At 43.9% G+C, this 27,635-nt stretch overlaps 1 protein-coding gene across 4 annotated transcripts in view; it reads right to left on the reverse strand.

The window, feature by feature from the left end:
- The window catches only part of ZRANB1 (zinc finger RANBP2-type containing 1), a 79,213-nt gene that overhangs the window by 16,273 nt on the left and 35,305 nt on the right, over window positions 1–27,635 (reverse strand). For all 4 annotated transcript variants that reach the window (XM_056528981.1, XM_056528977.1, XM_056528979.1 and 1 more), the window contains exon 2: window positions 10,565–11,395. In XM_056528981.1, coding sequence (XP_056384956.1) covers window positions 10,565–11,354 — 790 coding nt within the window. In that variant the 5' untranslated portion in view covers window positions 11,355–11,395. The remainder of the gene's footprint in view (window positions 1–10,564; window positions 11,396–27,635) is intronic.

Consider the following 27,635-nt stretch of genomic DNA (forward strand, 5'->3'; position numbering starts at 1 on the left):
ATTTTTTATTATTATTTTTATTATTATAATTTGTATTTTTATTTTTATTATTTTTTTAATATTATTTATTATATTTTTTTTTTATAGTTTTTTTTTTTAATCATAACCCTATTTCTACAAGTAGTCAGGCCTGTGACCCAGCTATGGGAATGTTAAGTTGTTATTGCCAGGAGAGGCCACAGGGGTGCGCCAATTGTGCACGGTCTGATTGGGGCCTTACACTATACTACAGGTGTATGGACCAAAAGTCTTTTTTCTAATAGATATTTGGCATAAATCCAAGAGGGGAACACCTAGGTATGTTCATTACACACCATATAACTGAAATATTGTTCCCCGGAAAGCATTGCTTCTGGGCCCTACAGTATTTCATGAAGCATCATATGATGTGAAGCTGCAGGCACAAATCTTAACCCCTTAATGGAGTACTTAGGAGCAAAAACATTTTTCAAATCAACTGGTGCTAGAAAGTTTTACAGATTTGAAAATTACTTCTATTTTAAATTTGTAATCCTTCCAGTAGTTATTAGCTGCTGTATGCTCCAGAGGAAGTTGAGTTGTTCTTTCAAGTCTGACCACAGGACTCTCTGCTGCCACCTCTGTCCCCCTCAGGAACTGTCCAGAGATCGCGCAAAACCCCATAGCAAACCTATCCTGCTCTGGACAGTTCCTGACATGGACAGAGGTGTCAGCAGAGAGCCCTGTGGACAGACAGAAATGAACTACATAACTTCCTCTCAAGCATAAAGCAGCTGATAAGTACTGGAAGGATAAAACATTTTATTTAGAAGTTCTTTACAAATCTGTGTAACTTTCTGGCACCAGTTGATTGGAAAAAAAATTGCTTTCCACTAGGGTTCCCCTTTAAAAAGGAAAACTGTCAGCTTTCTGACTCTCCCCCCCCCCCCCCCCCTCCTTACAGTGCTCGGATCACCCCATTCGCCCATAATCTTCTATCTTCGGAATATGCAAATGAGGTGCTAACTGGCACTCTGACGTCAGTGCCGCTGGCCACAGCGCGGCCCAGCTCATCAATATTCCTCCGTTCTCTCTCCATTATAGAGCGGTGAGAAGAGGGCGAGGCGGAGGGAGGGGAGGAATATTGATGAGCCGGCACTGACGTCAGAGTGCCAGTTAAGACCTCATTAGCATATTCCGAAAATAGAAGATTACGGCCGAACGGCAGATTGGATCCGGGTATGGTATGGACCAAACTGATCAGCTTCCCCCGCACTACCAGCCAGTACCACTGGTTAGTGCGGGGGAGAAAGCCAACAGTTTTCCGTTAAATGATGGAGGGATTTTCATTTTTTGCACTTTCACATTTTCCTCTTCGCCTTCTTATAACCATAACTCCTACAGACCCATATAAGGGCTTGTACAGCGGCACAAAAAAAGTAAACAAATAAATAAAAGAAAAAATACATTACCAAAAAAACGGTACCATTTTTGTTTTGATGGGACTTTGATTGTTTCTTATAATCTTTTCTGGCAATTTTGTGACCAAAAATTAGCGATCCTGAGCTTCGGAAATTTATTTTATTTTATTTATTTTTTTGCGCCACTTTTTTTTTTTTTAAACTTTGTTTATTAGAGATTTTCATTTTTATAGATGACAAACAGATAAAACAGAAGGTATAATCACCGACAGGATCAGGCAAAAGCGGGTAAGTATCATTCGCATAAACTGCAATCGCAGAAGTACATTAATAGTAACATGTCGAGCAATGAGGCAATCTGACAGCGCTCAGTTGAGATATCTGACTAAATAATCATTCAAACATATAAACAGACATAATAGGATGTACAATCACTGACAGGAGCAGGCAGAGGAGAGTAAGCGCTGCGGTATCTGTAGGTGCTATATAAATAAATAAAATCAATAAACATCACTCAAACATCTCAGAAACCCAGCAAAAGCGACATGAGGCCAGTCGGGACATGAGGCCAGTCGGGACATGAGGCCAGTCGGGACATGAGGCCAGTCGGGACATGAGGCCAGTCGGGACATGAGGCCAGTCGGGACATGAGGCCAGTCGGGACATGAGGCCAGTCGGGACATCACCCAAGTATGAAAGCCAACCAAATAACTTTTTGCGCCACTTTTTAATAAAAATTATATTTTAATAGTTCAAACATTTATGCACGCGGCAACACTACATATGTTGGTTTAGGTTTATTTTTTTATTTCGAAAATGGGAAAAGGGAGGTGATTCTAACTAGTAAGGAAGGGGCTTATACACATTAACTTTCTTTTCCACATTTTATTCACTATTTTAGTGATCTTTTAATAGAAATCCCAGATTGCTTCAACAGATCAACAGTGTATGCTTTGTTTTTTTCTTATATCATGTACACTCACCATCATTAGTCGTACAGCACAGCTGCATCTATATGTCTTATTACTCTAACTGGGTCATGTTATCGCCAGTCTGACTCTCCCAGAGTCACCGACAGACATTTATCAAGCGATTTAGTTAATCTTTCTTAACTAAATATGTCGCAAAAATGTCGCACCTGCGACTACGCGATTTTTCATGCGACATTTTGACTGGAAAGCGAGATAAGCAAGTTTTCAAAAACGTAACTACGTAGTAATAATTTTAAAATGGACTACGGGTAGTCAGGTATTTATTGACTGCGACAGTCGCAACTGCACAAAAAAAAAAGTCGCAACAGGGTTAAAAATTGACAAAAAATTTACTCCAGCTCAAACATGGAGCAGAAAAAGCTACTACTAAAAGTAAAAAAGGAAAAATTGCATCCGTGAAAGAAAATTATCAACAGACTGAAACCAGTTGATAAATAAGTCACACAAGGAAAAAAAAGTAAAGAAAAAATTACTAAAAAAAAAAGGAATACATAAGCAAACACTGATAAATGTCCCTCATAATCCTTAAAGGGGTATTCCAGAGGGGAAAAAAAATTATACACATCAACCATCTCCAGAAAGTTAAACAGATTTGTAAATGACTTTATTAAAAAATCTTAATCCTTTCAGTACTTATGAGCTGCTGAAGTTGACTTTTCTAAGTGATCTCTGATGACACGTGTCTCGGGAACTGTCCAGAGTAGAAGCAAATCCCCATAGCAAACCTCTTCTACTCTGTTGACCTCTTTGCCTGTCTCGGGAACTGCACAGAGAGCACTGTTGTCAGAGAATAGAACAACTCAACTTCAGCAGCTGATAATTATTGGAAGGATTAAGATTTTTTAATAAAAAAGTAATTTACAAGTCTGGTTTAAACCTGCTTTGCTACAGAGGCTGGCCGTGCACGTGTGGGATCAGGTGAGCTGAAACAAAGCCTTCCTCTACTTTAATTTACAAATCTGTTAAAACTTTCTGGAGCCAGATGATATAATAAAAAATAAATAAAAAAATAAAGTTTTTCCTGGAATAACCCTTTAATGTGTATCAGAGGATGTCCCTTCTGAGTCAGCTGACGGGATGACGACACCACTACGGGATGACGACACCACCTAGATTTGTATATCTATAGGATCAGGATATATATTAGTTATACAAACTCCCCTAAGGCTGTGTTCACACATTTTAAAAGCAGAAGAAAGGCATTTGCTGATCTGCTCCAATTCTAAATTGGGGAGTTTTATAATCTGCACAATTGCACTTGTGACCTCACTTTTATATAGTATCTCTGAAAAATCACAAATTGTAATGCTTTCCAGTAGTGGCTACATTATGTCATAATAGGAACAGGAGGAATCCAGGACTTTATTTGTAAATGCAGGAACCTGTAGGGCAGTGGTCTTCAACCTGCAGACCTCCAAATGTTGCAAAACTACAACTCCCAGCATGCCCCGGACAGCCGTTGGCTGTCCGGGGCATGCTGGGAGTTGTAGTTTTGCAACATCTGGAGGGCCGCAGGTTGGAGACCACTGCTGTAGGGGCTATGGTATTCAATAGGTCTGACTAGAGTTGAGCGAACTTACAGTAAATTGGCTCGTAGCTCGGCTGTTGATTACTTTAGTCTGTGTAAATTAGTTCAGCTTCCCAAGGGCTCTGGTTGCCTGGAAAAATCCAGGATGACAGTATTAGGTCTCCTAGGTCTGTATCCACCTTTTCCAGGCAACTGGAGCCCTTGGAAAGCTGAACTAATTTACGCAGACAAAAGTAATCAACAGCCGAGATGCGAGGTTCGCTACGAGCCAATTTACTGTAAGTTTGCTCAACTCTTGTTCTGATGGCCCAAGTACAGTGATCCCTTAACTTACAATGGCCTCAACATACAATAGTTTCAACATACAATGGCCTTTTCTGGACCATTGTAACTTGAAACCAGACTCAACATACAATGATACAGATAGTGCAGATCTGTGAAACGTGTCAATGGCCGGAAGAACTGACCAATCAGAATGGGCATTTTACTGGTAAAACCCCTGTATTACTGAAGTGCATGCACTGACTGGTGTCTGGTAGTGCCCCCTACAGTACAGGGATGTACTACATGTTCTGTACTACTCTTTACCTGTGCCAGGGTTAGTTGCTCCTTTGGACACCAGGTAATAGTGGCTTCATTTTCTTTTTTTAGGACACTGTGTACTGTACAAGACCCTGAAGAAGCTCCTGTCCTCTACATAGTCAGTGATTACAGCTCCCAGCAGATCCTTCTTACTTTTATATGTAAGGACTTGTTTTATCTATATTAATTATCTACTTATTATTGTTTAACTCTCACTTTTTCCTATTTTTTGGATGACATTTTGGTGGCTTCAGAACCAATTACCAGGTTTCCATAGAGTTCTGGTCTCAACATACAATGGTTTTAACATACAATGGTTTTAACATACAATGGTTTTAACATACAATGGTTTTAACATACAATGGTTTTAACATACAATGGTCGTCCTGGAACCAATTAATATTGTAACTTGAGGGACCACTGTTATGTCAGGAGTAGAGATGAGCGAACTTACAGTAAATTCAATTTGTCACGAACTTCTCGGCTCGGCAGTTGATGACTTATGCTGGATAAATTAGTTCAGCTTTCAGGTGCTCCTGTGGGCTGGAAAAGGTGGATACAGTCCTAGGAGAGTCTTTCCTAGGACTGTATCCACCTTTTCCAGCCCACCGGAGCACCGGAAAGCTGAACTAATTTATGCAGGATAAGTCATCAACTGCCGAGCCGAGAAGTTCGTGACGACTTGAATTTACTGTAAGTTTGCTCATCTCTAGTCAGGAGCCACAGGAGAACGCAGTCACATGACCTATCACTAAACACTCATACAGCAGTGTCATAACACAGGGACATAGGGCATCAGTTGTGGAGAGACAAATTACCTCCATCTCTTCTCACTACCTCTTTTTTTTTATTAAACCATAGCCATCAGAATAACCAAATATTGAAGAGGACTAGTGTCCAAAGATGTACATGACGCAAGGATTGTGCGCTGAATATAAAGCGAACCACATTAGATGTACATTTACTTAACTATAAAAGGTCTACAGCAGTGTTTCCCAAACAGGGTGCCTCCAGCTGTTGCAAAACTTCAACTCCCAGCATGCCCGGACAGCCGAAGGCTGTCCGGGCATGCTGGAAGTTGTAGTTTTGCAACAGCTGGAGGCACCCTGTTTGGGAAATACTGATCTACAGGGACTAACCAATGCAGTTCTTCCACTGTCTCCCATAGGGGCATAAGGCAGGTTGACCTCAATATATCCAACGTTAACCATAAAAAAAAAAACCAAAGGGGTACTCCGCCCCTAGACATCTTATCCGCTATCCAAAAGGATAGGTAATAAGATGTCAGATTGCGGGGGTCACGCTCCTGGGGACCCCCGGTATCTCCGCTGCGGCAACCCGCTATCATAACTGCACAGAGCAAACTCTCTCTGTGCATAATGACGGGCAATACAGGGGCCGGAGCATCGTTACCTCACAGCTCCGACCCCTCGTGGCGTCACGGCCCAACCCCTTAATGCAAGTCTATGGGAGGGGGTGTGATGGCCGCCACGCCCCCCTCCCATAGACTTGTATTGAGGGGGTGGGCCATGACTTCACAAGGGGCGGAGCTGTGACGTAACTATGCTCCGGCCCCTGTATTGCCCGTCATTATGCACAGAGAGAGTTTTCTCTGTGCAGTTATGATGGCGGGGTGCCGCAGCGGAGATCCCGGGGGTCCCCAGCAGCGGGACCCCGGCGATCTGACATCTTATTACCTATCCCTTGGATAAGGGATAAGATGCTAAGGGCGGAGTACCCCTTTAATGAGGCCATTAAAGGGGGTGTCACTTAATATTGGCATTTACTTCAACAGCCTAAAATATGTCTTCTGGTGTAACATAATTTAGGGGCATCTATGTGTCTATGCACTAGGGATCATCCGATATTGATTTTTTTAACGATAATCTGAACTTTGAGGCCGATAACTTTATACCGATATTCTGGAATAAAGTGATCGGCTATTTCTCCACCGCCCGGTCAACCCAGTGTATTGCTGCAGTACAAGAATACAAGAATGTGACAGGGGGGGGGGAAGAATGTGACAAGGGGGGGGTGGAGAATGTGACAAGGGGGGGGGAGACTGTGACAAGGGGGGGGGGGGGGGAGACTCAAGGGGGGGGGGGGGGAGACTGTGACAAGGGGGGAGAGACTGTGACAAGGGGGGGGGGAGGAGACTGACAGGGGGGGGGGGAGACTGACAAGGGGGGGGGACTGTGACAAGGGGGGGAGACTGTGACAAGGGGGGGAGACTGTGACAAGGGGGGGGAGACTGTGACAAGGGGGGGAGACTGTGACAAGGGGGGGAGACTGTGACAAGGGGGGGGAGACTGTGACAAGGGGGGGGAGACTGTGACAAGGGGGGGAGACTGTGACAAGGGGGGGAGACTGTGACAAGGGGGGGGAGACTGTGACAAGGGGGGGGAGACTGTGACAAGGGGGGGAGAATGTGACAAGGGGGGGGAGAATGTGACAAGGGGGGGGAGAATGTGACAAGGGGGGGGAGAATGTGACAAGGGGGGGGGAGAATGTGACAAGGGGGGGGGGAGAATGTGACAAGGGGGGGGGAGAATGTGACAAGGGGGGGGGAGAATGTGACAAGGGGGGGGGAGAATGTGACAAGGGGGGGGAGAATGTGACAAGGGGGGGGGAGAATGTGACAAGGGGGGGGGGAATGTGAAATAGGCGGTGGGCATAAAATGGGTAGGTAGATGTGAAATGGAGGAGGTTGGACATGAAATGGGGGGATTTCACCATTTTTTTTTTTTTTTTTTTTTTATTATATCGCATCGCATATCACAATATTTAGGCCCAAAATCGCAATCGCACATTTTTCCCATATCGTACAGCCCTACTATATATTGTTTGTTATTGCGAGGAATTGGGAAAGGCCTAAATGTATCAGGTCCCACACAGAAATGTGTGTGTATATATTATATATATTTATTTTTATTTTTTTATAGGAAGGGGGGGGGGGGGTTGTCCCATGATTGTGTAAGTAGCAGAAATCATCCAGTGAGAAGGAGAAGTCCCCATCATGATTCATCATTTTATCAGGCTGAATTATTTATTTATTGACTTCTCTTCCTCACGGGAGGATTTCTGTTTTTTACACCATCGTACTATGTTGCAAGTTACTAGGACAATTTTATTCTGTATAGATCTTTCAATGATTTTTTTTTTTACTTTTTACTGTTAGGGTACGTTCACACTATGTAATTCCCGCTGAATTCCACGTGGTGAACTTTAACATCAGTGTGAATGGGTCTAACGCGAGACCCGTTCACAATGAGAAATTTCTGGGACGGACAATTCTGCGGCTGAAACTGTTCCGCTCAAAGAAAGAACATGTTCATTCTTTGAGCAGAAATCCGGGAGCACTGCACTGCCATGAATGGTGATGATGCAGTTCCGCATGGCCCTATCGCCGCCGCCAGGCTGAATCTCCACGAGCGGAGATTCAGCGTGCATTGCTCAATGTGAACGCACCCTGAAAGAGTACCTATCATGATCAAAACTCTCCCCAATCCCCCCCACCCCCCCCCCCCCCACCCATCTGTCCCTGACTCTCACTGACAGTATCCCTGTGTTTCTTTTCATTCAAAACCCGCTCTTTCTACCCGATTTATTGTCTTCTTGGCTGCTCATTCAGCCGTCCTAGTGTGAGGGAGGAAAGGAGTGTGGCCCAGCATAAAGGCTGTGAACACAGCAGTTGGCAGCTCTGAATCTTCTCTCTGCTTACAACTACATGTGCATAGAAAAAGATCGGAGCTCAGATAGTAAAATGAATGAGGGCATGCAGTAAGGCAGAGTCAGAGGTATGCCCTGCTGGGCTATGAGCACAGTGCTGGCTCCTGCCTGTCTGATTGACAGGCAGGGAGCAGTGCTGAGCTTGTCTGTGTCCCGGCTGCAGTCTGAGATTTAGGACTCCAGTATGAGTCTGAACTCTATAAAAAGGGCTTGCGGCCAGGACTGGTGGTTTCTAAGTGGTTTCTAAGTGGAAAATTAAATAGAAAGAAGCATATTTTTTTATAACATGCAATTGGAAAGTTATTCTGCATACATTAATCTATAATATATCAAATTATTTTTTTTGATGAAAGGTACCCTTTAAAGGATGGCAAATCACAATGACCGTGTGGTTTTGCTAGTATGTTTTATCTATATTGTTACAAACAAATTGTGTAAGTAAGTAATGTGACTTACTTTTTGAGCACACATAGAATTAAAAGCTATTATTTCTAGTCCTCTTTCTCTTAGCATGCATCTTAGTTATTTATACATACATCTATAGACAATTATTTATTCATCCATTTATCTTTCTGTTGATAGAACCATCAACCGTTACCCTTATTTTCACTATATCTATAAACAACTAATTCAACGTGGGTTCTCGGACATTTAGGCTGAGAACACTAGTCCTATTTTCTAGAATGACAAAGTGATCTGCTACCATTATCACTAGAGATGAGCGAACTTACAGTAAATTCGATTCGTCACGAACTTCTCCGCTCGGCAGTTGCTGACTTTTCCTGCAAAAATTTGTTCAGCTTTCAGGTGCTCCGGTGGGCTGGAAAAGATGGATACAGACCTAGGAAAGAGTCTCCTAGGACTGTGGCCACCTTTTCCAGCCCACCAGAGCATCTGAAAGCTGAACTAATTTATGCAGGAAAAGTCATCAACTGCCGAGCCGAGAAGTTCGTGACGAATCGAATTTACTGTAAGTTCGCTCATCTCTAATTATCACAACTTGCCATCTCTGGTATTCCCAGTAATAAAAATAAAATTGGTGTATTGACAGGAGTTGTCGTGTTGGGGAACCAGCATTGACAAGACAACCTTCTGATGCCAAAAGCCTCCAGGCACAGGAGGGGTAACGATGCAGGTCTTTATTTTGTAACTATTATGAAATCTGACTTCTCTTCATGAATTAAACTGGTCCTATGTGCAATACTGGTAATACAATATATAAGCATGGAAACAAAAACCTATATACACACTCATATTATATTTTGCTCATAGGAGATTAAACAGAATTATTCACAACAACAATAAAATGATATAAACAGCTGCCAAGAACATACAAGACTAGTCAGACCGGGAATAATAGGAGTGTGAGTGACTACAAAAGACAAAAACAACTGGACAAAGGCAATTACAGTAAATGTAGAACACAACCCACACATTCAGATGGCTGGCTCCAGTGGATGCACTTAACACAGGCCGAGCCGTGAGTCATCCACACTATATATAGAAATCCCAGCGACTCCATCAAGCACAAACATTCAGCGCACATCTGTCTCCTCCTGACGTTCTCGTAACACATTTAAGTAAGAGACCGTAAACCGCGCTCTTCAGAAGAGGAGCAGACATGCAGTGCTGATGGGCATTAACCCTGTGGCTACAGGCTCAATGTAAAAGCAGAAATCGGAGCCACTCCTCATACATAGAGTGTACCCATAGCTAGAGGTGACCAAATCTACATTAGGATTCTTACATCTAATAAATCAGTCATTGATTGATTTAGTCTTGTAAAAAGTTTTTCCATTTTCCGATTCCCTGGTAAGACACAGCCCAGAGTGCTTCCAGAATTCTCAGGGAAATCGGAGCAACTTTTACAAGACTAAAAGAATTGATGGCCTATTCAGTAGGTTTGGGTTTAGCGCATCTTAGATCCCACCCAACACCTATAATGTAGAGTCCTTATAGGGGTACTCCGCTGCTCGGGGTTTGGAACAAACTGTTCCGAATGCTGGTGCCGGGAGCTAGTGACGTCACCGCCCCATCATGACATCACACCCCGCCCCCTCAATGCAAGTCTATGGGAGGGGGCGTGACGGCTGTCACGCCCCCTCCCATAGACTTGCATTGAGGGGGCGGGGCTATGACATCACAAGCTCCTGGCTCCAGCGTTCGTTCGCACTGTAACAAAGCATACATAACTAGGTACCAGCATTTTCTGTGTGCAGACAGTAGGGTTGGAGAATGGTGATTTTTCGGAATGATCTTGTACACTGAAACAAGTTTGCAGGTATCAGTCATTGTCGTGCAGTCATTTTTGTGGCTCATAACTTACTGCACATCCACAAGACCTCACAACTTACCCACACACGCATTCAAGAACAGCCAGTCTGTCTTCCTCATTCGGTTTTTAATTTGCTTCAACTTCTTGAGGTCCAGTTCTAGCTCATCCTTACTGCCCACCGCCCCAGCGAGTTCAATCCTTTGGAAGTCCATCTCCGAATCCCGCTTAGACATGGGAGGGGAGCGGCGCTGGCTGATGCTACTGCTGCAGCCGCTTCTCCAGCGAGCCCGGTCTTGCTCATTTATAATAGAGGAGGCTTCATCCGTGTCTGCCAGCTCTATGGAGTCTATGTTGTTGGGAGAAGGGTGGTCACATACAACACATTTTTTGGCCTTTGCACCGTTCTCGTATGTACAAGCAGAGCAAGTCCAGTGCTGACCTTTAATGTTCAGTTTATTGCGGTCATTATATTCCTCACACGGATCAACTGGGCTGGGAACATATCGTAAACCTGATCCAGAGGATTGTGGAGATTCTGTTGGGCTACGTGTCCTGCGTTGAGACAAACACTGTGTGCATCGGATGGCTCGGGGCCAGTTCAGGTAGGTACACATGTGGCATGACCACTTACTATTTTCCATGCTAAGTGAGGTTTTTACACGTGGTCTTGCGCTGGAGTCAGGGCAGATTAGTGGACTGCCCCCACTTCTTTCTATAGTACCCACACTTGGGGCACTGCTTTTGAATGGTTCTTCTGTGATGATAGCACCGCTGGGTCTCTGGGCACGACACATTGTGCACTTGATAGCAGATGGCCAATTCTCGTAAGTACAATATTCGCAAGCCCACTTTATGCCATGCTCAGTCATTGTGACACTCACAGGATCGGACGATTGTGTCTGTCAGGAAGCTGTAAAACAATATAATAAATGTGTATTAGATAGAGAGAGAGAGAATCTAGTTTTAAAATAAAATAAATACAAAACAAGTTCAAAGCTTTTGGACCATTTAAATTATGTTCTGGATACAAGTTGACAGACACTCCTGGTGGGCCCAATGAGATTAAAAAAAAAATATATAAATGTTTTATTATAATCACCTGGTGCCTGAAAGTTCTACAGCTTTGTAAATGTCAAAAATAATCCCAATTCCAGTACTTTGCTGCTGTGTGCTCCAGGGAAGTTATGTAGTCCTTTCCAGTCTGTTCACAGTGCTCTCTGCTGACACCTCTGTCCATGTTAAGAAAAGTCCAGAGCAGGTGAGGTTTGCTATGAGAATTAGCACCTTCTCTAGGCAGTTCCTGATACAGACAGAGGTGGCAGCAGAGAGCACTGTGGTCAGACTGGAAAGAACTACACAACTTACTCTATAGTATTCAGCAGCTGATAAGTACTGGATGGCTTAAGATTTTTAAATAGAAGTCATTTAAATATTTGTATAACACATTTCAGTTAATCTGAAAACATTGTTTTACCTCCAGAGTACCCCTTTAAGCTTCTATAAAATCAGGACACCTATCCCACTGCTCTCCGTACAGATAAGAACGGGTACAGTGCCCAACCTCTGATGGCAGAGAAAAGGGAAAGAAATATTGTCGTGAACGCAGGTACATGTGTATGGGGAAGTCAGGTAGATATATGCTGGGCAATGCCCTTGGTACAACATGTCAAGTAACGACAACTAACCCTGGTTACACGAATGGCTCAAACAAATGTCATAGCAGATCTGATCCTTTCCTACAGCAACATGGACCAGACGTAACCCTACAGAAAATACAAGACCGTTCACTAGGACATTTTACATCTCGAGCTGGAAAGCAAACGTTTCAATATTCAAAAGCCAAAACTTACTCAGATTCCTGTTTCGCTTTATTTAGAACCATTTCCCACAACTATTCCAAACTACAGAACAATAGACTAAATAATGTCTCTGTAAAAAAAAAAAAAAAGCAGCACTGAGCTCAAACCTCACAAGAATGATCTGGACTCTGCCAGTAACGGGAGGAACAAAGTCCATGAGCGGCCTTTATAAATATTACAGGCGGGCGTGAAAATATCTGCACGTCCAACTAGGGCACAGGGTAGAGATGCAATATGCTGGAAGACATCTTTACTCACAGGCGTGTGAAAATGTAACACAAAACTACTTGTCCAAGGGACTAAACGAAATAAGGGACTAAACTACTGTATTTTTTGCCGTATAAGACGCAAAACTGTGGGGGGGGGGGGGGGGGGGGAGTTGGTGCGTCTTATACGGCTAATACCTGCGGCCATCAATGGCCGGGACCCGCCGCTAACACAGGACATCACCGATCGCGGTGACGCCCTGTATTAACCCTTCAGACGCAGCGATCAAAGCTGACCGCCGCGTCTGAAGTGAAAATAACACTAACCTGGCTGCTCAGTCGGGCTGTTCGGGACCATCACGGTGAAATTGCAGCGTCCCAAACAGCTTACAGGACACCGGGAGGGACCTTACCTGCCTCCTTGGTGTCTACTCCGTGTCGGGATCCCCTGCGCTCTCTCCTTCGACGTCATCACGTCGTCGCGCACGCCTTCATCCAATAGGAGCAGCGTGCGTAGCGGCGTGATGACGGCGACGAAGAGCGTGGATCCCAGGGAAGAAAAAGTCCGGAGCATCGGAGACACCATGGGGACGCGGCGACAGCGATGGAGCGACATCCAGGGCAGCGGTGACGGGTCCGGAGCGGCAGGGACACGTGAGTACTACCTCCCATACCAGTGGTCTTCAACCTGCAGACCTCCAGATGTTGCAAAACTACAACTCCCAGCATGCCCGGACAGCCAACGGCTGTCCAACCTGCGGATCTCCAGATGTTGCAAAACTACAACTCCCAGCATGCCCGAAGACCACTGTTGGGTTCAGAATCTTTATTTTTTTAGATTTTGCACCTAGAAATTGGGTACGTCTTATACGCTGGTGCATCCTATAGGGCGAAAAATACGGTAAATCTACTTGTCCTGGAAGACAAAATAATTTTAACCAAAATGGTTATTAGTTTATTTATTTAGTTTTTGCACTTTCGTTTTTTTCTCCTCACCCTATAATAGCCATAAGTCTCATATTCCCATCTACAGACCCATATGAGGGCTCGTCTTTTGCGCAAACAATTTTACTTTGTAATGACACTTTTCAATTTTCCATAACATATGTTCTGAAACAAAAACAAGAAAAAAAATTGTGACGTGAAATTGGAAAAAAAAATTAAATTAAAAGTTGTTTTTTTTTTTACTTGCTATTTTCTGACCCCTATAACATTTACATTGGGCTGTATGAGGACAAATATTTTGCACCGTAATCTGCTGTTTGCATCAGTACCATTCTGGTATTCATCTGACCTTTTCATCACTTACGTAATTTTTTCTGGGATGTGATGTTGTGAAAAAAAGCAGTTCTAAGTTTGGGATTTTTTTTAACATAAACGCCATTGACCGTACAGGATTTATAATGTTATATTTTAATAGTTCAGACAATTACATACACGTCAATACCAAATAGGTTTATTTTTATCATGTTTACATGTTTTTATATGAAAAATGGGAAAGGGGGAGGGGAGGTGATGTGAACTTTTAAAGGGGTACTCCACGGGCCAGCATGGAGGGGCATGGCTGACACCTGCAGAGAGAAAAAAAAACATTCGGAACATTTAGTTCCACGCTGGCCAGTGGAGTACCCCTTTAATATGGAAGGGGTTAATGTATGGTTCTTTTATTAATTTTTTTTTTTTTTTTTTTTTTTTTTTTTTTTTTTTTTTTTTTTTTTTTTTTTTTTTTTTTTTTTTTTTTACACAATTTATTAGTCCCTTAGGGGACTTTAAGAAGGAATCAATAGATTTCTCACACAGATCAATGAAGTTCCATAGAACAATCAAATACAGATCCACAGGGCCAAATGATGAGAGGTAAGTCCTCTGGCTACCTCTATAGTGGATCGCCTACTCTGGTCATGCTCGGAGTTATAGTTTTTGCAACAGCTTGAGGTACCCTGGTTGGGCAACACGGAGATATATATATACTCTCCAGGGTATGTACAGCTACCAGTAGCCTACCCAGAAGTGAGAACCACATCATATATTTTGGCTATGTCACTAAGATGTAAAAAAAATAAAAATAATTCTATCAATAAATATAAAAATTATTATTTATATTTTTTATCTTAATATTTATATTTGAATGTATATTAGAAATATACATACACAATTTGAAAATATATAAGCACTAATATTTCAATAACTATGTCCCTGCCTAGGGTTCCCTTAAACTAGCATAACTTTATTTATAGAGCAAATAGAGGATTTCCTTATAAATATTAAAAAAAATAAAAAGGTGCAAACCCTTCATCCTATCACTGCTTTCTCATAGCAGTATTGCGCAGTAACCGTAAACACTACGGCCCCAGCCCTGGGATTATCCTAAATCAGAGCAGAGGATTCTCAGGCGCAGAAAACGCAGAGCTCAAGGGTTATTTTTGTCCAGAAATAGGCCAAGACTGACAGGCCAAAAATAGTTCTTCGGATTGTAATGTACTGTGTCACCCTGTACTTGTACACAGGCGTCTGTGCTGTGATCCGCAGCCTCCCGTAAACAGCGTGAAACAGAGGAGCAGTAATAATGAAAACAACCTAAAATCGGATGAGATTAACAGAAAATCTATTCACATAAAAGATGAGTGAAAAGTATCCACTGAAAAAAAATCCTATACAAGACAAGGAGTTTTACAGCAGTTTTTTTTTTTTACCCTTATCTAAAAATAAAAGACTGTACTCACCTCTCAGCCTGCTGCCAATGTGCAGGTACCCCCTCCTGGAAGTGCTGTAATGACATCCCAAGTACAGGGAGCATGTGGAGTGTAGCCAGTGGCCTCGGCATCACATGATGATTGTACAGGGACATCACAGTACTACAGGAGGGGGTAACCAGAGTGACAGCACATACCCTGGGAATTTATGATTACCAGCGTCTTACATGCCAGTCTCAAGGCTGTAAACAGCACCATAATGTGCATCTCTCAGTGTCCGGGAGCCAGACTTACTTAATCATTTTCAGACCCCATTATTTAGTTTGCAACCTGCAACTCCTCTACAGATTTCACCGTCTACAACCCATGAAGTAGCTCTTCTCTCTTGAAGGGGTACTCCGCTGCTCAGCGTTTGGAACAAACTGTTCCGAATGCTGGAGCCGGGAGCTCGTGACATCATAGCCTCATCCCCTCAAAGCAAGTCTATGGGAGGGGGCGTGGTGGAGGTGGGGTGTGACGTCATGAGGGGGCAGGGCTATGACATCACAAGCTCCTGGCTAAAGCATTTGGAACGCTTTGTTCCAAATGCTGAGCTGTGGAGTACCCCTTTAAGCCGACAGACACTGATGCTTAGAGTTGCCACATTTCAGCACGCAACCATACTAAACATGTACTTTTTATTTGTAAAATAGGGAAGTTTTGGTCTTCATCTTGGTCCAAAGAATCTCATAAATCCCCTTTAGAGAAAAACTGTCAGAATAGTCACCCGCACGAACCAGTGGTACTGCCTGGTAGTGGGGGTGTCGCTGAGAAAGATGATGCTTACAATGCCTGGATCCGTTGCTACGTTCCTCTGATATCTCCTCCTTTCTGAATATGCAAATTAGCAGTAAGTGGCACTGGCGGGGTTACAATCCAGCCTTCGGACACTGACATCAGCGCTGTTTCTTCGGCTCTTGGCCTGACTAATCATTATTCACTGCCTCCCTCCGATCTGTAATCTCATTTACTGCACACGGGCAGCTTCCTGGCTACATGCGGGAGCAGCCTCAGCGCGGCTTCATAACAGGCTTCGTAACCGCGCTGAGGCCGCTTCTGGGTGTAGCCAGGAAGCTGCACACGCGCAGTAAACTTTAGATGGCATGAACAGTATTGATAATGGCATCTAAAGTAGGGATCGACCGATTATCGGTTTGGCCGATATTATCGGCCGATAAATCACGATTTTGGGCATTATCGGTATCGGCAATTACCTTGCCGATAATGCCCCACGTCTGACGCGCTGCACCGCAACCGCCCCCCGACCTGCGTCGCACCGCCCCGGCCCCACTGCCTTCCCCATCCCCGATTTTATAATTATCTGTTCCCGGGGCCCACGCTACTTCTGGCTCCTGCTGCGTCCTGCTGTGCGCAATGACGAGTGACGTGACGTGCGCGACGTGACGTGACGTCACCGTCAGTGCGCACAGTAACAGCTCAGGAGGACGCCACCGGAGCCAGATGTAGAGTGGACCCCAGGCCCCGGGAACAGGCGATTATAAAACTGGGGATGGGGGGGGGGGAAGGCAATGGGGCCGGGGCGGTGCGGTGGGTCGGTTGCGGTGCGGCGGGTCGGGGGACCGGACGCGGTGCAGCGGGTCGGTCGCAGTGCGGTGGTGGGGGGAGCGGTGGCGGTGATAGGACTCAGGACCCCCGGACAGGCAGGGGGAAAGAAGCGGGTGGCGGCAGTCTATGGCACCGCAAAAGCCACTGCAGTGCATTGATTTAAAGCGCCCGCTTTAAATAAATGACCTGCAGCAGTGTCGCGGGGGGATAAATAGCCGATTATTCCGGTATAAGTTATCAGCTATCGGCCCCAACCTCCACCGATTATCGTTATCGGCCCTAAAAAAAACTATATCGGTCGATCCCTAATCTAAAGCTCTAATAGCAGACACCAGCATGATTGCCAGCTTAGCCCGGTCACCATGTCTCCTGAAGAACCCTGCAACATAAATTAAAGTACCAGAGCACAGTGGCATACATTATATGGCATGTCCTACAGGGGTAAAAAAAAAAATAAAAAAAAAAAATAAAAATAAAAAATTGTTCTGGTCCACACGATACTTCGATGTAGATGACATCCCCTGCCGCCGCTGTCTATCACCAGCACTTCTTGTTTTGACAAAGAAAACGCCTCTACTGTCTCGGCCAGCCATTGGCTAAGAGCTGGGATATTAGTTGATCATAAAATGTAGTATAACAATTTTTCATCTGGACCAAGACGTTAAACTAAAAATGTTTTGGGGCACGACAACCTTTTAAAGGGCTACTCCACTGCCCCAGCGTTCAAAACATTTAGTTGTTGGCTGCGGGGTCGTGACTTCACAGCCATGCCCCCTCAGTGCAAGTCTATGGGAGGGGGCGTACGCCCCCTCCCATAGACTTGCATTGATGGGGCGTGACCATGACGTCACGACCCCGCAGCCCACAACCAGCGTTCGGAACTAAATCTTCCGAATGCTGTGGCAGTGGAGTACCCCTTTAAACACTAGGATAAATCATGCAATGAAAAAGGATTAAGCCCATTTTCTAGTTCATAAAATGTAAAAAAAATTAAAATAATAAATAATAAAATAAAAAACAGACTGAATTACTGCTGGCACCCTTTCTTCCGTATGCTGGGTTTCCTGTCTGGCTCCTTTCCTACAATGAATGGATCCAATGCAGCTTTCATTACATTACATCATAAATGGTGGTCTAGGCACCAGAACAATGACAAGGTGATCGGACCTCACAGTATTAGACACAATATACCCAGACTGCCTTGTTACATTACTTCCTCTTCTACAACAAAATATCAAATGCAAATGTCTGAGTCACTAGTTACACAAAAAGCACCTTCTATACAGCTTCTAAGCAACCAGAGACACATCAAGATCCCCTGTAGGCCTTCATGGCATTTCTGGAACACAGAAACAGGGAAAGACTGTACATTAAAAGGGGAACTCCACTGGAAAAAAAAAAAAATTTAATCAACTGGTGCCAGAAAGTTAAACAGATTTGTAAATTACTTCTATTAAAAAATCTTAATCCTTCCAGTATTTATCAGCTGCTATTATTATGATCCAGGGGAAGTTCTCTTTTCTTTTTGAATTTCTTTTCTGTCTGACCACAGTGCTCTCTGCTGACACCTCTGTCCATGTCTGGAACTGTCCAAAGCAGGAGAGGTTTGCTATGGGGACTTGCGCCTACTCTGGACAGTTCCTAAAATGGACAGAGGTGTCAGCAGAGAGCACTGTGGTCAGGCGGAAAGGAAATTCAAAAAGAAAAGAACTTCCTCTGTAGTATACAGCAGCTCATAAGTACTGGAAGTCATTTACAAATCTGTTTAACTTTCTGGCACCAGTTAAAAAAAAAATAAAAAAAAAAATAAAAAAGGAAATCCAGTAAATCCTACAGATGCTGGTTGTGAGCCCTCATACCACCCCCTATGCGGAAAAATAAAGTTATAGGGGTTAGAAGAAGGGGCAAGAAATTTTCCTGCATGTAGTTATGATTTTTTTCAGAAGTACGACAATATCCAACCTATATAAGTAGGGTATTATTTTAATCGTATGGACCTACAGAATAAAGATAAGGTGTCATTTTTACCGAAATATGCACTGCGTAGAAACGGAAGCCCCCAAAATTTACAAAATGACATTTTTTCTTCAATTTTGTCGCACAATGATTTTCCGTTTCACCGTGGATTTTTGGGTAAAATGACTGACGTCATTACAAAGTAGAATTGGTGGCGCAAAAAATAAGTAATCATATGGAATTTTAGGTGCAAAATTGAAAGCTTTATGATTTTTAGAAGGTGATTAGGAAAAAATGAAAATGCAAAAACGCTGAGTCCTTAAGTTGAAAATAGGCTGAGTCCCTAAGGGGTTAAGTGCCACAGTCTGACACACCTGCTCTTCTCAGCCCTTTTCTGACCACAGTGCTATCTGCTGCCACCTCTGTCCATGTCAGGAACTGTCCAGAGTACAAGCAAATCCCCTTAGAAAACCTCTACTCTGAACAGTTCATGACATGGACTGAGGTGTCAGCAGAGAGCACTGTGGTTAGACCGGAAAGACATTCAAGAAGAAAAGAACTTCCTGTGGAGCATACAGCAGCTTATAAGTACTGGAAGGATTAAGATTTTTTTTAATAGAAGTCCATTTCCAGAGTACCCCTATAATATTATGTGCTTATTAGGACACCCCCTGTATGTGTACCATACCTACCTATATGGATATCATAGGCCACGGTTCCCAAACATGTGGGTCTCCAGTGGTTGCTAAACTACAACTCCCATCATGCCCAATAGCCTAAAGTAAGGGAACATTTTCATAAACAATGGCCCCCAGCTTTTGCATTTTTTGTAGTGTATCACTGGAGAACAATCCTTGAGTCACATGATCAATGAACCTAGTTAACCTTATCATCCACTGCTGCCATTCTGACGACACCCCGGTCACAGCAGAGAAAGTGCCTTCTCCTATTAATGTCCCACACAAGAAAAGCTTATCCACCCAATCACTGGCCACGTCAAGAACAGAAGCAGGAAGCACAGCTCAGCTGGAACGAGACACTGTCAGGACAGCAGTGGATCGGGCAGGAGAGCACAACTTTTTCTGACATTTCTAAACATGTTTGTGGGGCTGGGCAACCTCTAATGTGTGTGCCTAGAGCAGTGTTTCCCAATCAGGGTTACTCCAGCTGTTGCAAAATTACAACTCCCAGCATGCCCTGACAGCCTTTGGCTTTCCGGGCATGCTGGGAGTTGTATTTTTGCAACAGCTGGAGGCCCCCTGGTAGGGAAACCGTGGACTAGAGGAAGTCCAAATTCCCAAAAATAGCAAGTTCAAGATGCTGCATTAACAGCCAACATAGCACCAGCTGGAGGCACACAGTATTTAGACCACTTCCTCACACAGATCATTCATTTAAATGTGGTTGTGTCTGGTAATACATCATGTGAATGAGGTTCCTATAGAACAATATACAAACAATAATATCTAATACTAAAACCAGAATCCCCCTATTAACATCTCTCAAAAGAAACACACACACCCCACACACACACACACACACACACACACAACCCACACACACACACACACACACACACACAACCCACACACAAGAAACCCACACACACACACACACACACAAGAAACCCACACACACACACACACACAAGAAACCCACACACACACACACACACACACACACACGCACACACACACACACACACACACGCACACACACAAGAAACCCACACACACACACACAAGAAACCCACACACACACACACACACACACACACACAAGAAACCCACACACACACACACACACACAAGAAACCCACACACACACACACACACAAGAAACCCACACACACACACACACACAAGAAACCCACACACACACACACACACACACAAGAAACCCACACACACACACACACACAAGAAACCCACACACACACACACAAGAAACCCACACACACACACACACACACACACACAAGAAACCCACACACACACACACACACACACACACAAGAAACCCACCCACACACACAAGAAACCCACACACACACACACACACACAACCCACACACACACACACACAACCCACACACACACACACACACACGAAACCCCCACACACACACGAAACCCCCACACACACACGAAACCCCCACACACACACACACAAAGAAACCCACACACACACACACACACACAAAGAAACCCACACACACACACACACACAAAGAAACCCACACACACACACACACACAAAGAAACCCACACACACACACACACACACACACACACACACGAAACCCACACACCCACACACACACACACAAGAAACCCACACACACACACACACACACACACACACAAGAAACCCACACAAGAAACCCCCACACACACACACACAAAGAAACACACACACACACACACACACAAGAAACACACACAAGAAACCTACACACAAGAAACCTACACACAAGAAACCTACACACAAGAAACCTACACACAAGAAACCTACACACAAGAAACACACACAAGAAACCTACACACAAGAAACCTACACACAAGAAACCTACACACAAGAAACCTACACACAAGAAACCCCCACGTCAAGCCGAGACCAACAATATAGTGAGCGTGGGGTGGGCGTTTCACTGTTTTTTTAGTAATTGGATATTCTTGTTTGTATAATAAAGTTTTACGATTTTCCAATATCCTTCTAGTTGTCAAACTTTCATGGTTTTAAAACCTTTGCTTGCCATCATTCGATAGGAACGCCATTCCCAAGTTCCTGTAAATAAGGGAAGTACAATGGGACTGCTGAAGGCACTAACATCTATGGGTAACAAACATAATCATCATCTATTAAAAGGGGTAGTCCAGTAAAAAAAAAAATATATATATAAAAAATTCCTATTTTCAATTGGCTCCAGAAAGTTAAAATAGATTTGTAAATTACTTCTATTTAAAAAAATCTTAATCCTTCCAGTACTTAGCTGCTGAAGTTGAGTTGTTCTTTTCTGTCTAAGTGCTCTCTGATGACATCCCTGTCTGTCTCAGGAACTGACCAGAGCAGGAGAGGTTTGCTATGGGGATTTGCTCAAGAATGACTCAACTTCTGCAGCTGATAAGTACTTGAAGGATTATGATTTCTTAATAGAAGTAATTTACAAAATCTGTAACTTTCTTGAGCCAGTTGATATGGGGGGGGGGGGGGGGGGAGTTAATTTTTCACTGGAGTAACCCTTTAAATTATTTCTGTGACCAAATCCATGATGAATACATTGCAAGGAGACTGTGGGGAGTTTTTGTTATCTTGTAAAAGAGGCCTGAGGAGGAAGGGTGGACCCTTGCAGCCAAACCAGACTCCTATAAAGCTTCTAGTTCTCAGGTTACATTGTTTGGAAATAGAAGCAGAGAACAAATTCCAGAGGATGGATACACCGCAAGTGGAAGCCGAAAGTCATGTGCAAGGAAAACCACCCATACTAAAATGTACATACAGGCGTCCTAAAATAGGATGAACTGGTATATAACCGTTACCCTTTGCTTTACCTAATCCTTGTGGGGTGGCCATTACCCCTGCCTGGTATCCTCCACATGTTACATAGATCGTCATATACTGAGGCGGGTTCAGAACATCAAAAGAGGTGAGAAAACTAGTCAATGGTCTTCAAACGGTGGCCCTCTAGATGTTGCAAAACTACAACTCCCAGCATGCCCGGACAGCCTCTGGCTGTCCGGGCATGCTGGGAGTTGTAGTTTTGCAACATCTGGGGGGCCACAGTTTGGAGACCATTACTCTAGGACAACGTTTCCCAACCAGGGTGCCTTCAGCTGTTGCAAAACTATGGCTGTCCAGGTATGCTGGGAGTTGTAGTTTTGCAACATCTGGGGGGGGCCACAGTTTGGAGACCATTACTCTAGGACAACGTTTCCCAACCAGGGTGCCTTCAGCTGTTGCAAGACTATGGCTGTCCAGGCATGCTGGGAGTTGTAGTTTTGCAACATCTGGGGGGGCCACAGTTTGGAGACCATTACTCTAGGACAATGTTTCCCAACCAGGGTGCCTTCAGCTGTTGCAAAACTACAACGCCCAGCATGCCCAGACAGCCTTTGGCTGTCCGGGCATGCTGGGAGTTGTAGTTTTGCAACATCTGGAGGATCAGTTTAAAGACCATTACTCTAGGACAATGTTTCCCAACCAGGGTGCCTTCAGTTGTTGCAAAACTTTGCCTGTCTGGGAATGCTGGGAGTTGTAGTTTTGCAACAGCTGGAGGCACCCTGGTTGGGAAATACTTTTCTGGGATAATAAACAGGGACACTAGAATGAATTGGAGATGTGGGAGAGGAAAAAAAAAGGGGGGGGGGGAAGACAGGGGGCGCTCCCTTCATTTGCGTACATCGCCTTGGTGTGACCCTCCATTACACCTAAGTGATCTACTCACCAGATCCGACAGCAAGCCTTGATCATAGGTGTCCCGGGGTCACTGCTCACAGTTGGCTGGTGTAGGTAGGTATGGTATTGGTAGGTTAAGGCTGCCGCACTCTGACCGGGACTGGACCCTTGCGCAAGGGCCAGTTTTGGGAAATCGTGCGTAGTGGAAGAAACTGTCTTAGAAGCGCAGCGCAAAAGAGGTCACAAATGGAGAGACTCGAGCCAGCACAGGACAATTACATTTATTTTTCACAATGGACAACGCCTTTCGGCACACAGAGAGCACCTTCCTCAGGTCCAAACATACAGTGCAATCGCTGAGATGGTAAATTTGCAAGGATGCACTCATGGAGTTCCTGTGTAGTTCAGTGCTGGCTGAGATCTATTGGACCTGAGGAAGGCACTCTGTGTGCCGAAACGCGTCCATTGTGAAAAATATATTTAATTGTCCTGTGCTGGCTCGAGTCTCCATCTGTGACCTCTTTTGCGCAGCGCATCTAAGACCGTTTTTTTCACTACTCACGATTAGAGTGAATTGGGGCGGAAGACACAAGCAGAATGCGGTTTATTATATTCTAGGCCTAGCTGGCTGGAGATTTTTGTTTTTATTTATTTTAATAGGTGAATAAATGCGTAGCATATTTGCTGCACAGTACATATATAGTGGTAAAATAAAAAGGTGGTGGTCATGTGGTGTATCAGATAAAACCTGCGCCTATAGCTTCCTTGGTAATGGCTTCTATAGTTCTTTGCATCATCTTGATGCATCAAGCGATTGCTGCCGCCATCTCCGCCACCACTATTGATGTCAAACTTTTTTTATTTTTTTTTTGAGTTTGATGGCCATCATTTTGATGAGATCGCAACGGGCAATAACGGGTCCCGATGGACCCCATTATAGTCAATAGGGTCCGTCGGGTGCCGATGTTTTAGAGAGAACAGCGGGAGAAAAAGATGGTGCAAGCACTAGTTTTCTCCAGGTATTCTCCCTGGCGGTCCTGACAACCGTCACACTACCGGGTCCTAACAGTGTGGAAGGGGCCTAAGCCTTCAAATGTAACAGTCTCCAATAGGTCGCTGAGCTTCAAAGGGAAGCTGCCACATGCTGCCCAAACCACAAGCAGCATGAAATGGGTGGACGGCGGGATGGGAGAGTATAGTCAGAGCATTATGACTTACTTTAGAAAGCTCAGAGATCTCAGTTCTAAAAAGGAAAAAAAATAAAACAATAAAAGCCACCAGGACCCAGCTAAGTGGTCATTGGGGTGGTCCCCAGCAGCTGCTTTCTGCCGTACAGGGCCTAAGTGACTCAAGGAAGACCGCAGGAGCCAGAGCAGGACCACCTAACATGACGACTTCTAATACTTCTAAACTATGATTTCCATAGTAATCCGCAGTGTTCTAATGCAGCATGAAACTGGTGACTGGATCCCTTTATCAGAGGACTTCGTCGCTGGAGCTGAACGGGTCAAACAGCACTAGAGCTGGCACTTTCCGCCACAGTGATGGGGAGAGTGGATTAGGCTGGGTTCACACTACGTTTTTCAACCACGGTTCCACATACGTTTTCTATCAAAAACCGTATGGGGAAAAAACGGATGGAACAGTATGGGAAAAAGTAAACCGTCTGTGTTTTTAAACAGTATACTATTTTTAAAAGTGCATACAGTTCCGTCCGTTCTTATAGAAAAACAAAACCATACGTTTTAGAAAATTTTGTCCATTTTTAATGGGAGGGGTCTTGGGTGGGGACTTTAGGATTCAAATGCGCATGTGCAAAGTAAAAACTTATACGTTTTTACTGTATCGAACCGTATAAATGTGTGTTTCCCATTGACGTCCATGTTAAAAAAAAAAAAACTTATGCGGTTGCAGTACGGTTTTTAAACCGGAGACGAAATGATGGTCAACCACGGTTTTGACTCCGGTTTAAAAACCGTACTGCAACCGCATAAGTTTTTTTTTTTTTTTTTTTTGAACATGTACGTCAATGGAAAATGCACATGTATACAGTTCCATACGGGAAAAACTTAAACGTTTTTACTTTGCACATGCATATTTGAATCCTAAAGTCCCCACCCAAGACCCCTCCCATTAAAAATGGACAAAATTTTCAAAAACGTATGGGTTTTTTTTCTATAAAAACTGACGGAACTGTATGCACTTTTAAAAACAGTATACTGTTTAAAAATGCATACGGTTTACTTGTTCCCATACTGTTCCATCCGTTTGTTTTTTTTTTTACCATACGGTTTTTGATAGAAAATGTATGCGGGAACCGTAGTGAAAAAACGTAGTGTGAACCCAGCCTTCATCAAAACCTGTCCAGAGGAAAAGTTAATCAGTTGCTCATAGCAACCAATCAGATCGCTTCTTTCATTTTTCAGAGGCCTTTACAAAAATGAAAGAAGCCATCTGATTGGTTGCTATGGGCAACTCAGCAACTTTTCCTCTGAACAGGTTTTGATAAATCTCCCCCATTGTTTTTGTTTTACTCCACTGAATTCACCCACTTTGTACAGCTTTAGTGTTAGCAGCTATTACATCATTGCTTCATTTTTCTTTTTCATTGTCCTCTTTACCAAATCAAAGAATAAATGAATAAGTAAATGAATACAAAAAACCTCGCTCTCATTCTTTCCCAAGAAACACCCCGTTCAGCCTGTTGCCCTCACATCCTGGCTGCCAGACCCACAACTGCTTGTGCTGAACGACGTCCATGCGATTCCAATCATTGATATCTAAATAGAGACAGGAAATCAGCAGGAATAGTTTCCTTACACAATGAGGAAGAAGGAAACTAACTTTTGTTTTTTAAGTTGAGACAAGAAAACCAGGGTTTGTAAAAAAACTTAAAAAAAAAAAAAAAAAAAAGCTTAATTACTACATTATCCTTTTAAAATTAACACGGCACGAGCAATACGGCGCACAAGTGATGGCAAAGGGATGTGGCCATGTAGGAACACTGGGATCCAAGCTCAGAACTAGAGAAGAGCGAATTTACAGTAAATTCGATCCGTCACAAACTTCTCGGCTCGGCAGTTGATGACTTTTCCTGCATAAATTAGTTCAGCTTTCAGGTGCTCCGGTGGGCTGGAAAAGGTGGATACAGTCCTAGGAAAGAGTCTCCTAGTAATGTATCCACTTTTTCCAGCCCACGGGAGCACCGGAAAGCTGAACTAATTTATGCAGGATAAGTCATCAACTGCCGAGCCGAGAAGTTCGTGACGAATCGAATTTACTGTAAGTTCGCTCATCTCTACTCAGAACCTTAGACTACAGTCTGTGTCAGCGTTTCTCAACCAGGATGCCCCCAGCTGTTGCAAAACTACAACTCCCAGCATGCCCGGACAGCCAACGGCTGTCCGGGCATGCTGGGAGTTGTAATTTTGCAACAGCTGGAGGCACCCTAGTTGGGAAACACTGGTCTATGTAGTCAATATACAGTACGTGTTACCTAAGGTCATGAATAGGTTTCTGAGCCGAAGTGGAGAAAAAGATGATGAGGTTTGGGAAATGAGTCCCCTGTGTTACCCTTTTTAGAAGTTTGATACTAAATTTGTATTACTAAAGGAGAAGGCGCAACTATAACTGGTATTAAAAGGGGTACTCCAATGGAAAAAAAATAAAATACAAATTATTTAATTTATTTATATTTATTTTTTTAAATCAACTGGTGCCAGAAAGTTAAAAAAAAAAAAGATTTGTAAATTACTTTTATTATAAAATCTTAATCCTTCCAGTACTTATCAGGCCCTCTATAAGCTCCACAGGAAGTTTTTTTCTTTTTGAATTTCTTTTGAGTCTGACCACAGTGCTCTCTGCCGACACCTCTGTCCATGTCAGGAACTGTCCAGAGCAGGAGAAGTTTGCTATGGGGAAATTTTTCCTGCTCTTGACAGTTCCTGACACGGACAAAAGAATAAAAAAATAAGAACTTCCTCTGTAGTATATAGCGGCTGACAAGTACTAGAAGGATTAAGATGTTTAAATAGAAGTAATTTACAAATCTGTATAAGTTTCTGGCACCAGTTGATTTAAAAAACAAAACAAAAACACAAAAACACATTAATATATATATATGTTACGCCGAGCGCTCCGGGTCCCCGCTCCTCCCCGGAGCGCTCGCAGCATCCTCTCATTCGCAGCGCCCCGGTCAGACCTGCTGACCGGGTGCGCTGCAATATCACTCCCAGCCGGGATGCGATTCGCGACGCAGGAGGCGCCCGCTCGCGATGCGCATCCCGGCTCCCATACCTGACCCGTTCCCCGTCTGTCTTGTCCCGGCGCGCGCGGCCCCCGCTTGCTGGGTCTCTGCAATTTAAAGGGCCACTGCGCCACTGATTGGCGCAGCAGGCCTAATCAGTGTGTTCACCTGTGCACTCCCTACTTATACC

The sequence above is a fragment of the Hyla sarda genome, chromosome 7, assembly GCF_029499605.1.
Source record: "Hyla sarda isolate aHylSar1 chromosome 7, aHylSar1.hap1, whole genome shotgun sequence".
Classification (NCBI taxonomy): domain Eukaryota; kingdom Metazoa; phylum Chordata; class Amphibia; order Anura; family Hylidae; genus Hyla; species Hyla sarda.